Source organism: Phascolarctos cinereus, unplaced genomic scaffold (assembly GCF_003287225.1).
Source record: "Phascolarctos cinereus isolate Bilbo 61053 unplaced genomic scaffold, phaCin_HiC Scaffold_5;HRSCAF=322, whole genome shotgun sequence".
Taxonomy (NCBI): Eukaryota; Metazoa; Chordata; class Mammalia; order Diprotodontia; family Phascolarctidae; genus Phascolarctos; species Phascolarctos cinereus.
Window position 1 is genome coordinate 226,215,296 of NW_027555958.1, and position 14,381 is coordinate 226,229,676.

General features: G+C 40.5%; 1 protein-coding gene across 2 annotated transcripts in view; it reads left to right on the forward strand.

Moving 5' to 3' along the window:
- CLIC5 (chloride intracellular channel 5) overlaps positions 1 to 13,204 on the forward strand; it is a 225,463-nt gene extending 212,259 nt beyond the window's left edge. For both annotated transcript variants that reach the window (XM_020993875.2, XM_020993879.2), the window contains one exon: positions 8,846 to 13,204. In XM_020993875.2, the coding sequence (XP_020849534.1) occupies positions 8,846 to 9,013 (168 nt within the window). In that variant the 3' untranslated portion in view covers positions 9,014 to 13,204. The remainder of the gene's footprint in view (positions 1 to 8,845) is intronic.
- The last annotated feature ends 1,177 nt before the right edge of the window (positions 13,205 to 14,381 follow it).

A 14,381-nucleotide genomic window follows, 5' to 3' on the forward strand; every position in this document is an offset into this window, starting at 1 on the left:
ACTACATACGTTATCATCATAACTAATATTTATATAGCATCTACTATGTGCCAGGCACTGTGCTACGTGCTTTACTATTATTGTCTCTTCATTTGATCCTTACAACAATCCAGGAAGTACGTGCTATTCTCCCCATTTTATAGATGAGAAAACTGAGGTGAACAGAGATTAAGTAACTTGTCCAGGGTCACACAGCTAGTAAGTATCTAAGGCTGGATTTGAACTCAGGCCTCCCTGATGGTAATCTCAGAAGGAAGGCAGTAGTTTCTAGCCAGAAACTATGAGTGAACCAGATGTGTCAATATGGTCTGGAAAAACCTGTGCAACCTGCTTGCTGACTTGAGTCAGAATGATGGTTTGGGGCTGATCCAGTGGTCATCTGTAGTTCTGGCCAGAGTATATTTCTTTATGGTCATCAGTGGACTACAGGCCTTTTGGTATCTTTCCTAAGCATACTTTATCTTTTTTTTTTTTTGTTCTTCGGGATACTTGCTCCCATTAGGAATGCCAGAATTCTAGTCCAATTCACTTAGCCAGGGTGAGGTGATAGGAAAAGGACAGAATTGAGAATCAGGTCACCTGGATTATTGCCCAGGTTCTGCCACTAACTAGCTTTATGACTTGAGGCAAGTCACATAACTACTTTGGGTCTCAGTTTCCCTGTCTGTAAAATGAGGAAATTAAAATACATTCATTCATTCATTCATTCATTCATTCATCCAACCTCCTCACTTTATGACCGAGGGATCATTTATTGAATACCTGCCACAAGCAAGGTGGTGTGCTTGGTTCCAGCTCTCAGAGGCTATTCTAGGACTTCCTTCTTGAGGAAAACTCAATTAGTCACTCTCTTCCACAGAAATGAGGGATCAGACATGGGATGACCGATGATGGGGTAAGGAGGCCAGGCAGCATATTGTGTCTCCTTAGATTTCTGCTGATCCCACTTATCAGATCCCAGAGACCTGGCAAACTTCTGCAAGTCAGGAAAGATGGAAGCAGGAGCCAAGTCATGCCTCCAGTTTGGTTTCTGGAGCCAAGACTTAATCTGGGCTGTGGGAGCTAACTGTTTTCATATGAAAAAGCAAATTCAGAACATGCAGCAGGAACGTCTCTGTGCACGTCAGAAAGTCATGTGCACGCATTTTCTCTCTCTTGGCTTCCCCTGAAGTTCATCCTCATACATGGAAGCTGAAAGGACCTGGCTCAAGCTCTCAGCAAAAACCTGGTTTGAACTTTCATTGTCTGAAACACTTGTAGCTCACCCCTCCGGGAGTCCATTCAACAGACAAGGAAAAAAACCGGCCAAATCAGTACAGTTCTTTGGGAACTCATCTAGGCCTCCAGGAGAGCTGCAGGGAAGGCAGCTTTCCCTAGTATTAGAGGATCTGGGTTGAAATCCTACCACTGCCACTACCAGTGTGACCTTGGGCAAGTCACCTAACTGCCCTGGGCCTCAGTTTCCTCATTTGGAAAATGAGAGGATTGGACTAGATGTGTCCTGAGGTGATCCTTGTGATCCATTAATTACAGAGGGATTGGATGCTGTCCTCCTCCTTGTTGTTGTTCAGTCATTTTCAGTCATGTCCAACTCTTCATGACGCCATTTGGGGTTTTCTTGGCAAAGATACTGGAGTGGTTCACCATTTCCTTCTCCAGCTCATTTTACAGATGAGGAAGCTGAGGTAAACAGAGTTCAGTGGCTTGCCCAGGGTCACACTGCTAGTAAGTGTCTGAAGCCAAACTTGAACTCATGAGGATGAGACTTGTAGACTCCAGGCCCAGTGCTCTCTCTACTGTGCCACCTGGATGCCCAGGATGCTCACCTAGCAATGTGTTTTGCAATGGTCAGCTTGTATGTCAGCATCCTCTGACATCTTATATATCTTTTTTTTTTTTACTTTGGAGTAAGTTGTTCCAGAACCTTCCTGGTAACTTTCCACTTTTCACCAGTAGCTCTACTTGGCTTTGACTTCTTGGAACATCATGGCCCCTCCAGTATAAGCTGCTCGCCTGAAATATCACCACTATGCTGATTGACTCAGTTTTGGATACTCTGTCTTCTCAGCTCTGCATGGCCTCTCCCTTCTGATTGGAGAGCTGGAAGACAGAGCAATAGGCTTCTCCCTAAGCCTACCTTCATAGAAGGCTCAGAGCTTTCTGAACTTTGCTTGGTAACTCCATTTTCCATTAGCAGCTCTGCTTGGTTTCAAACATCAGACTCCTTGGTGGTTCCCCCCTTTCTCTCCTTTGCAGCTTCATTTTTCTGTGTTGTCTTTCCCCATTAGACTGTAAGTTCCTTGAAGGAAGAACTGACTTTCTTTTTTTTTATTTATGTCCCCAGAGCTTAGCATAGTGCCTGGCACGTAGGAGGCACTCATTAAATATTTATTGAATTACTGAATTGAATGATTCGAGTTGTTAGGAAGCCTAAATTTTTCTCCTGGCAGCTTCCACCTCTTCTTCCTAGTTCTGCCCTCTAAGGTCCAAGAGGAACAAGTCTGATTCTTTAAAATACTTGAAAATAGCTATCACATCCTAGGCTCCTAAGTCTTTTATTCTTCAGGAAAGTTCCCTCAGCAGATTCTCCCATGGCATCATCTTGAAGCCCATCACCATCTTATAGAATCAGACTCTAGAGCCAGAAGGGAGCTCAGGAACCAAAGAGTTTGACTCATTTTACAGGTGAGTTTTGGGGACATTAAGTGAATTGGCCAAGGTCACAGACTGTAGTGTCAGAGGCAGAATTTGAACCGAGGCTCTTTTCCTCTGGAACCATTGTTCATTCCACCATATTATGTTGCCTCCCATAGTTCACCTTTCACCAGATGCTTTCTTTGTGATAGTTGGTTGCTTTTTTTTTTTTTGGCTACCAATCCTTCTCTATCCTCTGCCCTTTTCTCCCTCCCACCCTTCATTGGAAAAAAATATAAAACAAAGAAAGTTGCTGTAACAAATATGCATAGTTGAGCAAAACAAATTCCCACATTGGCTATGTCTAAAAATATATGTTCTCTGGATGCTCTCTAGCCTATCAACATCATTGCTCAATTGTGGTCCTTAGGACCAAGTGCAAGCACTCCAGATGTGGTCTAAGCAGGGCCAGAGGACAGAGATGGCCTCCTTCCTTCTAGACATGGTGCCTCTCAGTTCAGCCTGATCCAGGCTTTTGTTTTCCCTGGTTGCCATATCATGCTGTTAACTCACATTGAGTTTGAATTTTACTCAAAATTCCCAAATCCTTTCCAGTAAGTCTGCTGTCTAACCACACCTCTCCAGTCTTATGAAGTTGCTTTTGTGAACCCAAGTTGCAAGATTTTATATTAATTCCCAGTTAAATTCCACCCTCTTAGATTCAGCCCATTATTCTAGACCAGGGGTCAGCAAACTGTGGCCCAGAAGTCTGCCCCACCTGTTTTTGTGTAGCCTTCAAGCTAAGAATGTTTTTTTTTCTTTCTTAATATTTTTAAAGTGCAATTGTGCTTGATTTAAAAATATAAAAAGCTTTCTTTGCTCTGGTCTATATGGAAATAGGCAGTGGACTGCAGCCCCTAGGGTATTGTTTGCTGGCCTGCTGGCCCCTGTCTTTATCTATTGAGCTTCTCTGGGTTCCAGACTCAATCATTTAGTGTACAGGCTGACTGCCTCTCCTAGCCCGTTGTTAACATGGCAAGCCAATGTAACACATTTTAGACCTAGAACTTTCAGTCTTTTCATGATTCCAGGGGCCCTAGGGGTCTTTATAGCTCTTTAAATTCACCCTGAAAGAAAGCCTGAAGGAAGAGATCTGCCATTGCACATTGAATTGACACTGTGAGGAAAAGTAATGCTATGTCCTTTACAAGCCTCAAAATGCACTTGCAATATGGAGACACATGAGGACATTCCAACCAACCTACAATAAAGAGTACTTTTCTTTCTTTTTTACATATTTTTTTACTTATTTTGTTAAATGTTTGTTAAATGTTTCCCAATAACATGTAAAATTTTTTTTGACATTCATTTTTAAAAAATTTTGAGTTCCAAATTCTCTCCCTCCCTCCCACATCTCCCCCACTCATCGAGAAGGCAAGTAATATGATATCAATTATACATATGAACTTGTGCAAAATATATTTCCATACTAGACATGTTACAAAAGAAAACACACAAACAAGAAAAAATAAAGTTTTATAAAGTATGCTTTGGGTGCAGCTAGATGGCACAGTGGATAGAGTACTAGCCCTGGAATCAGGAGGACCTGGGTTCAAATCTGGCCTCTGACACATAATACTCACTACCCATGTGACCCTGGGCAAGTCACTTAACCCCAATTGCCTTGCCGAAAAAAAGTATGGTTTGGTCTGCACTCAGAGTTCATCAGTTTTCTCTTTCTGGATGTGGATAGCATTTTTCATCATGGGTCCTTTGGAATTGTCTTAGATTATTGTATTGCTAAGAATAGCCAAGTCATTCACAGTTGATCATCATACAATATTGCTGTTATGGTGTACGGTGTTCCTACTGGTTCTGCTCACTTCACTTTGTGTCAGTTCATATAGGTCTTGCCATGTATTTTTGAAACCATACCCCACCTTGTCATTTCCCACAGCACAATAGTATACCACCACAATCATACCACAACTTATTCAGCCATTCCCCAATTGATGGGCATCTCTTCAACTTCTAATTCTTCATCACCACAAAAAGAACTGCTATAAATATTTTTGTACATATAAGTCCTTTTCCATTTAAAAAAAATTATTTGGGAAACAGGCCTAGTAGTGGTATTGCCGAGTCAAAGGATATGCACAGTTTTATAGCCCTTTGGGCATAGTTCCAAATTGTTCGCCAAAATGTTTGGATCAGTTCACAACTCTACCAACAATGCATTGATGTTCCAGTTTTCCCACATCTTCTCCAACATTTTTCATTTTGCCATTTGTCGTGTTGGCCAATCTGATAGGTGTGATGTGGTACCTCAGAGCTGTTTTGATTTGCATTTTTCTAATCAATAGTGATTCAGAGTATTTTTTCATATGACTATAGATAGTTTTAATTTTTCTTCATCTGAAAACTGCCTGTTCATATCCTTTAACCATTTATCAACTGGGGAATGACAACAAAACATTTTTAAATAACAGTTTATTTATTGTACACCTTTTTTTCTTCATCAGCACTGGTGCTTGCCTCCTACCTTTGATTAGAATGGTCATGCTAGGACTCTACCATTGCTTGCCTTAAGTAACTCCTTCTTATCCAGTGACACCAGATTTTCTGACAAACCCTAGAAAGATTAGTAGCCAGTATGCTTGACCTAGGAAAATCGAGGCAGGCCTTGCTTTGCCACTAACTTCCTGGGTGGCTTTTGCCAAGTCAACGCTCTGTTCTTAAATTTCCATCTCTGTAAAATTAATGATAGCAAGGCATCATTTGAATGTTAGCAATTATTGAGTGCCTGCCATGTACAGAACACTCAGGGAAACTGGACAGAGTAACATAAGGACAGATTCTTTGGGTGAGCTCTTTACCAATTTTAAACTGTTCAGAAAGATGAATGCGTTTCTCATTTGTATCAAAGCGACAAAGCACAGTGAAAAGAGCTACAGATTCCTGATGCCAGCTGTGCCCTTACTTGTCTATCTAACTTTGGGCAAAGCACTCCCTCTTTGGGGGCCTCAGTCTCCTCATTTGTAAAATAAGTGGGGGGGAAAGATCCACCAGATGTTCTCCTAAGACCCCTTCCAGAGTTGACATTCTAAGATTTCTAGGACTTTGCTATGAAATTAGACCTGCCTTGTCTGCTGGTGGTACACAAAGGGTTAATGATAACAAATGCGAGTTTTTGTCTCACAAAAATACTATGTAGACACAACCAAATCAGTATATTCATTCATTTGAGTAGTTGCTAGGTTATCTGCCAGAAAGAAGAATGGTGAGCAATCAGAGAGGGCTAGGTGTTTGCCCAGCAGCCCATAGATACCATGCTTTTCCCTTTCATTTAAATGATTTTCAGGATACATATATGTATATGTGTGTGTGTGTGTGTGTATATATGTGTCTGTGTGTGTGTGTGTGTGTATATGTATATATATGTATGTGTTTATATTAATGTATATACATATACTAGCCACAGTAATTTTGATCTATACTCATTCCTTTCATATTTAGTAGAAAGGAGAGAAAACACATCTCTTTCCTCTTAATCTTTTATACTCCTCAAACTTGCTGAGTTTTCCTTCAGAATTCTTTATTTTAGTTTAAATAGGTGCTGCCTTATAAATTCAATTTTCCACTTCTTAAAATTACTGCATAATTTCAAACCTCTGTATCTCTCAAGGTTTTGTTTTTAAACTGCATGTATGGAAGATAGCCTGGCACTGAACTTGGATATAGGAAGATCTGAGTTCAAATCCTATAACAGACATTTACTATCTTTGTTACCTTTCACAAGTCACTTCTCTGGGTTCCATAGTTTCTTGATCTGTAAAATGAGGAAGTCAGACTCAGGGGTTTCTGTGGTCCCTTTTAAATAGAAATTGATGATCCTACAGCCTGTCATTTCAATGATGTCAGGAGCTCACAGGAAGTAACTCCCTATAACACAGAAGCTCAGCCCCTTCTTAGAAGCTTAGATTCTTGGACAGTCACCTGGGGTAGGTAGAGGGAGGTTGACCAATTTGTTCGGAGTGATGCCACCAATACATGTCCGAAGTGAAATTTGAACCTATGTCTTGCTGACTCCAAGGACATCTGTTAAGCCATTATCCCAAATTGCTTATCATCTCTCCAGTTAAGAGAATGGGTTGTCTGGCTATTCTGCAAATGCTCTTCCTCTTTTCACCCAACGATACCCACAAGCTCCTGGTAGTAATATCTACTTAAAAATAAATGGAAAGTCTCATGCAGATGCCCTAGACACTACTTTAAGAGAAACACAAGGGCAAGGCGGAGACCAAGGAATGGTCAGATAGATAGGAAGAGAACCATGAGAGAGTAGCGTCACAAACACCTAGAGAAATGTCAAAAGAGAGTGATCAAGAGTGTCAAAGGGTAATGTTTTACGTTAGGCCTGTTCTTTGTGGCTCCAGGGTACTTTTCATGCATTCTACCTTCATGCACTCTACATTTATATTCTTAAAGTTCTAGCCAAACTGGCCTATTTTGTTCCCCCAACCCAGAATTTCACCTCTTTACCTTTGCACAGGCTGCTTCTCCTATCTGGAATACACTCCCTCCTCACCTCCATCCACCTCTTGTAATCCTTAGCTTTCCTCAAGGTTCAGTTCAGGTGCAATCTTTTCATATCACCCATGTTATTAATGCTCCTTCCTCAAAGTAGCTTGCATTTTCTCCTAACTTGTGTCTGCTAAGTAGGATGCAATCTTCTTCAGGGCAAGGACTATTTTTTATTTTGTCTGTGAATTCCCAGTGCCCAGCATGGTTCACTGGAGAGAGTACTGGATTTTTGGAGTCAAAGGACCTAGGTTGGAATCTTGTTTTCTGCCACTTAATACCTGTGACCTTTGGCAAGTCATTTAATTTCTGTGATCCTAAATTCTTTAACTGTAAAATGAGGGAATTGGACTAGATGAGCTCTAGATCCCTTATGATTCTAAATCTGTGCTTCTATAGTTCTTTAATGGAATCAGATTGAATTGGCTCATTGGTCTAAAACTAATGGGTAGAAATTGAAGGGAGGCAGCATTTGACTTAATGTGTTTTTTATTTTAGGGTGGTTTTTTTTGAGAGAGAGACAGACAGAGAGACAGAAAGAGCTTCCCAATAATGGGACAGTCTATGTGGTTGGGTAATAGGGATGTTCAAGCACAGACTGTATGACCACCTTTTTTTTTTTTTTAAAGGCTTTTGGAGACTTTGATCCAGCAATACCACTGCTAGGTCTGTGTCCCAAAGAGATAAAGGAGGTGGGGGAATGGAAGGATCTATTTGTACAAAAATATTTATAGCATCTCTTTTTGTGGTGGCTAAGAACTGGAAATTGAGGGGATGCCCATCAATTGGGGAATGACTGAAACAAGTTGTATTATATGATTGTAATGGAATATTATTGTGCTATAAAAAATGGCAAACAGGATGATTTCAGAAAAACCTAAAAAGACTTACGTGAACTGAGGCAAAGTGAAGTGAGCTGAACAAGGAGGACATTGTACACAGTAACAGTAATATTGTACAATGAAGCAATGTGAATGACTTGGCTATTCTCAGCAGTGCAATGATCCAAGATAATCCTAAAGGACTCTTGATGAAAACTGCTATCCACCTCTAAAGAAGGGACCGACGTCTGAATATAGACTGAAGCATACTGTTTCTCTCACACTCTCGCTCTCTTTCCCTCTTCTCCCCCTCTCTCTTTCTTTCTGTCTTCTTGCACAAAATGACTGATATGGAAATGTTTTACATGATTTCACATATATAACCCATATCAGATTGCTTACTGTCTGAGGAAGGGGAGGGAGGGATAGAATTTGGAACTCAAAACTTTTAAAAAAAATGTTAAAATTGTTTTAACATGTAATTGGGGGAAAATAAAATATTATTTTTAAAAGGTTGTTGGAGAGGGGATTCCTACATTGGACAGGAGTTTAGACTGAATGACCACGAAGCTTCCTTTCAGTGATAAGATTTTGTGGTTCTCAAAGTCTTGCTCACTTAGAAATGAACAAACAAAAATCCCAACAGCAGTGACATTATAAACTCACATTCTGCTGGTGATCTTTTTTAGGATGCCCAATATACTCTTGCAATATATTTTTTCAAGAAAACAATCGCCATACTATTCTTCTCTTTTTTCCTTGCTCCCTCAAATATGCATTCAAATCAATTGCTGTTGTCTTTGTTACAGATCGTAGCCAAGAAATACCGCAACTATGAGATTCCTGCTGAGATGACAGGTCTATGGCGATACCTCAAGAATGCCTATGCGCGAGATGAATTCACCAACACCTGTGCAGCTGACAGTGAAATTGAGATGGCTTATGCTGATGTAGCCAAGCGACTCAGCAAATCTTGAACTCTCCCTCACCCTATCTTGCCTCTGCTGCAAAAGAACTTATTCTCCACCAAAGACTCCTGCTTCACAGACTGCTCTTCCCTGTTGCCTTGGGAGATTTTATTATTATTTTTTTCATGATCAAGTCTTGCTGATGTCACCATAACATCAGCATCTGTCTTTCAGAAAGATCTAGAGCTCATCTGGCCTTACCCATTGGGGAAACTGAAGGGCAGAGGTGCATCAGTTAATCTCTTCAAGTGCTGGTCTGATCTTGGTTTAGTCCAAGTGCATGAAGCCCTCTCACACTTGGAATTGTTTAGCTGGCTATTCTGCCAACATCTCAAACCATGTTCTTGAGTGGATAAGGAACATGGAACCAACATTGACTCTTCTTCTCCTCTTTTTGTTGACCCCAGTGACTAAGGATATGAGCCTCTTTTAAATAGATCTTGTCAGAGGCAGCAATTTTGCCTCGGCACGAGAGGTAGAAGGTATTTGACAAGGATGAGGGTGAGTGGATTGTTGGATTCTGGCAAAAACATTTTCAGCCAGGATCTTTTAGCAACCCCCTTGCCAGTGAGTCCTAGATAAAGAGAAAATTGAATACTACTTAGTCACTGGTACAGCTGGCTCAGCTGCTATCTTTGGTGCTGGTAATGTTGTTATAATGCTGCCCAGCAGTAATTAATATAAACTATGGTGGGAAAGAGGGTAAGCACACAATTTTCAAATGGTATGCTTGCAGGCCAAGGGAAAAGTAGGTGACCCAAAAGGAGAAGAGGGCAAAGGGGTGGAGCAATGTTGATGCCAAAAGGCCCACTGGGTCTGCCAGCCAGTGGGGAATGCTTGAGCACTGATATTTGCTTGCCACTGGGTTGGGTATATTTATCAATGGATATGTTTTATCCATGGCGCAGGGGAGAAAAATGAGTTCTCTGCAGGGGCTAAAGTGCTGATACCTGCCAGGCAGGTCTTCTCTCTTCTTCTCCAGGTCTTGGGATGATGTGTGTCTCATTACCACCAACCTTCCACCCAAAGAACTAAGAAATGGCCAAAAGATTTCCCTTCAGTTCCTCCTAGTTTTTCTTGTACACTGACTTTCCCAGATGAGTCCATCCAGTTGCTTCTGTATGATTCATTTATATTAGTACCTGCACGAGAATTACCATTGGTTTATGGCTTGAATACTGAGCATCTTAAGGAGAAATTTCTTGAGATTTTCATACTGAGGGAGCTATGTGTTTTGAATTCGAGTTCAACATGGTTTATATCCTGTTTGGTGGAATATACCAACCCATCCAAGTCATGTTTCCTACCTTAAATGTTCTTTACCAGTTACAAACAGGTGGCTCACAACAGAGCTCTAACTAAGGCAGGGTGACCGAAGCTTGGTCCATGGGCACCAAACTTTAGAGGATGCCAAAAGTACCATCTCATAGTACTCTTCCTTTTCCTCTCATGTGAGTTGCTCCTTCACCTTAGTGATGGTGGCCTTGTTTTGGGGTGTTCTTCTTTTCCTCAGTGGCCACTCCTGAGGCCAGCTATTCCTTTGACTTCTGATCTTGCTCCCTGCCCCTCTCTCCATTTTAACCTGCGAAAAATTCCTTGTTATGGCTCTGACCAACATTTTTCCTGCTGGTTTTGCCTGTATTACTTTTCCTTTGTAACAGAAGGATTCTTAAAAAAATGAACTGACCACCAGCTGTGTCTCCCAATGAATTCATTGTGAAGAACACTATGTTAGGGCAGGGACCAGACTCAAAACCAGACTTAAGAGCACCTCAAAACCACTAAATTTGATTTACCATTTCCCACAATGGTCAAGAAAGAGAGGCATCGGTCTCTTCATGAGAACAGCACCAAATCCTGGCAACAGAGAGGAGAATCTCCTTTTCCCCTGGGGTTTTGGAGGGGGAAATGACACCTTGACCAGAAGACAGAGAGGGGAAAAGATGTACCTTAATTCTCAATATTTTGCCTTTTGCCTGTAAGAGGAAATGACTCAGTGAAACTTTTATAAGCCCTGGGGGGTGGAGGGAAAGCAGAGTTGAAAATATAGAGCGAGCCGATTCAGTTCTCCATCTCAAAGAACCTTTCCATGGGCTCCATGGAAACTCTGCTATTTGAGATGTTTAAACATGAGACCTGATGAGGAAATCAACCATTTTTACTGTAGGAAAGTATGCTGAATTGGGCTCTAGAGGCTGATGACCTGAATGGTCCCAGAGGTCTTTTAATTAGTGTGAAATCCTGTCTTGCTCAGAAATGCTTCCTTGGCCCTGTAGAACAAACTAGATGACCTGGAAGAGACTTCACATTTCTCATTTCTAGGAGTCTCCACACCCCCACCCTTCTTTCCCTTAAAACATGTTCAGTGGTATACACAGTGACCTACTGTCAGCTCCAAGGTAGGGCAGCTTTAGTGAGAGTTTTAAATGGAATGCAATTAACTCTGATGGATACCCCAAAGCCAATAGTGAGAGAGTCTCTTAAAATGGTATCCTTGGAGCCAGCTATGATCTTGATGCCTGAGATAACCCCATGTATAATAACCATGTACAATGCTGACATAAAGGATGGCGCTTTTGAAAGATACCCAGTTTAGATATATATATTTTTTGGTCCCCAGAATAGATAATTATAGTTATTAACATATTTGATTAATGCTCATGGGTTTGTTTTAATAATATCTTAAGACTGGATTGATTGGAGCAATTGAAAATCAGCAAGGTATAGTGGAAGCCCTGAGCTGAGAGTCAGAAGATCTGGATTTTCATGTTGGTTTGACTTCTAAGTCATTATGTAGCCTTGAAAAACTTATTTTCCCTCATTAGACTTCATGTTCCTCACCTGTTAAATGAGATCAGATGACCTTCACTTTCTTCACGTTGACCTTCTGTTGTTCTTATCACACCCGTAATAACATTACTTCCTGCTCATATTTTTGAAAATCCTTGCATTCTCCTCTAGGAATTTGCTTGTAGATCTGGTGATTATCATACATACTATCTGCTCATTATATAATCCTAGTGAGAGATTGGACCAGCTCTATATCTGTGTTCTTATGAACTAAGTTTCTGGAATGAATTAGAGTTATTAAGGAGAGGAAGGCAAAACAGGAATTAGGCGGCTCAAGGAAAAATGTTAGTAATTTAAGTGACCCATGATAAGAGAAATGGGAGCATCCTTAGCCAAATCTGCATTGACCCATACCAATTTCCTGATGAATGCCTCTGTGAGACAACTTTTCTACTTTCGGTAGGTAATGGCCCCTCTTAATGAGAGTAAATCCAATATAATACTTTTTGGACAGTTAACAATATTAATCCCATGATTATAATAGGGCTAAGAAATTGTTTCCCAAAGATTCATTTCTTCACTTACTGTGTTTGACATTGCTGTTTTTTATTATTATTTTAAAGTCCCTCTGTTCTCTCTGAAGTGGTCTTTTCTGATGGTGAAGGAATTTGTTTCTGACTCATGTGATCTTTTGAACCATTCTATGTGCAAGGAAGAAAAAGGCAGAACAACTTTAAACCTATTTGGCTTCTGAGTTCCAGTCCAGTAACTGTGCACTGGTATCCTCTTAACAAATGAAAGAAAAAATGTGATATTTCCCTTAGCCCTTCCAGGATTGTTCCAATTCAAGCTCATATTCCTATCAGAGGACTATTACATATAAAGTTGATACTAGATGTGTTTAAAGAAGGCCAAAGCCTTCTTCCATGGAAGAAACTACATCTCCCTAAATGAATATGGGGTTGATTTTTTTTTTAGCAGCCTTGTTGGTGAAGCCTAAGGAGAAAAGAATCTAAGATCTGGTTTTAAGCAAGTTCTCTTGATATAGGCTATGCCAGCATTTAAGATAGGAGCTGTCCAATAGAGATGTTTGAATATCCTTCTCTTTCCCTCTGTCCTAAGCCTCTGACAGACTCTCCTAAATCTATGGATTGAGTTAATATTTCTCTTTTTCACAAGGAGCATTTTGTTTGCAGACACACCCCAAGAGAAAGTCACCTGATTCTCACTAGACCTTTAACTGTGGTGATAAAATAACAGGACTTGCTGTGAAGCCTCAATAAATGTAAAGTACTTTTTAAATAAAGAAAAAAAGGGTTTTTTTCTTCCTCATGGATTTGAACCATTTATAAAATTATTTCTGAGCTTTGATTGGTACTTGATTCAAATAAAATTTGGTTTATTTTCAAATATTACAGAAAAGATCATCAAACTTCTTTTGAATGCAGACTGAAATTGTTTCAGGGGACAGCACTTACGGTGAGATACGTCTGTAGAGCTTAATGCTGAAAAGGAAAACCCTAAGTGAGAGGGAAAGAAAATTATGGTGAAGTCTTTTCATATTTTTCCATTTAGAGCTGGCATAATTTTCTGGGATTCTGGAAGGCTCCACCAGCCCCATAGCCCAGTTGACTGGCCTACCATGGCGTTCTATGCAACCTCTCTTCCCTATCTTTCTCTTCTTCCCCTAATCTCCACACAATACAACTCTTTCCAAGAATTTCCTCCAATGTAATATTTCCTTTGGATTAGAAAAGGAAAGGGGAGTGGGGGAGGCATTGCCTGAAAAACTACTAGGAAAATGCAGGTAGTTAATTTGAGAAGTGAAAGATTTCTAGCAGTAGCGGGAATTCTGCTATTGTCACTCACTCCATTAACATGCATTTTTAGTTCTTTTAAGCATGACATGCTGAGTTAGGTTAACACTAGCTAGGATACATTCATCCTTGAGTTTAGCTCATTGTCACCTCGGGAAATTTGTCAGTACTGGTCCCAAAGTAATGAGTGTGACTCTGGACAAGTTACTTGACCTCTGATTCAGTTTTCTCAACTGCAAAATGGGAATAATAATAATAGCACCTGTCTCCAAGGATTGTGTGAGGATCAAATGAGATAATATTTGTAAAGCCCTTAGTAGGCATTTTATGAATGCTTATTCCCTTCTCTTCTCCCTCTTTGCTTCCTTTTCCTCTTTCCATTTTTCCTTACTTCTCCTATCCTAGCTTGCCTTCCTTCCTTTTTCTATTCAATCTTCAAAACCCAACTCAAAACCTACCTTCTCTTTGAAACCATCCTTTGCTATTACAGCCCCCGTTGAGATCCCCTCCATTATACTCAGTGGATTTAGAGTTAGAAGAAGTGGGCCAAAATCTTGGTTCTGCCACTTACCATCTGGGTGGCTTTAGGCAAGTCATTTAATTTCTTTGGGTCTCAGTTTTCTTATTGGTAAAATGGACTAAGGGCAGCTGGGTGGTACCATAGTGCATAAAGTGCTGGTCCTAGAGCCAGGACAACTCATTTCCCTGAGTTCAAATCCTGCCTCAGACACTTACTAGCTGTGTGACCCTGGGCAAGTTACTTAACTCTA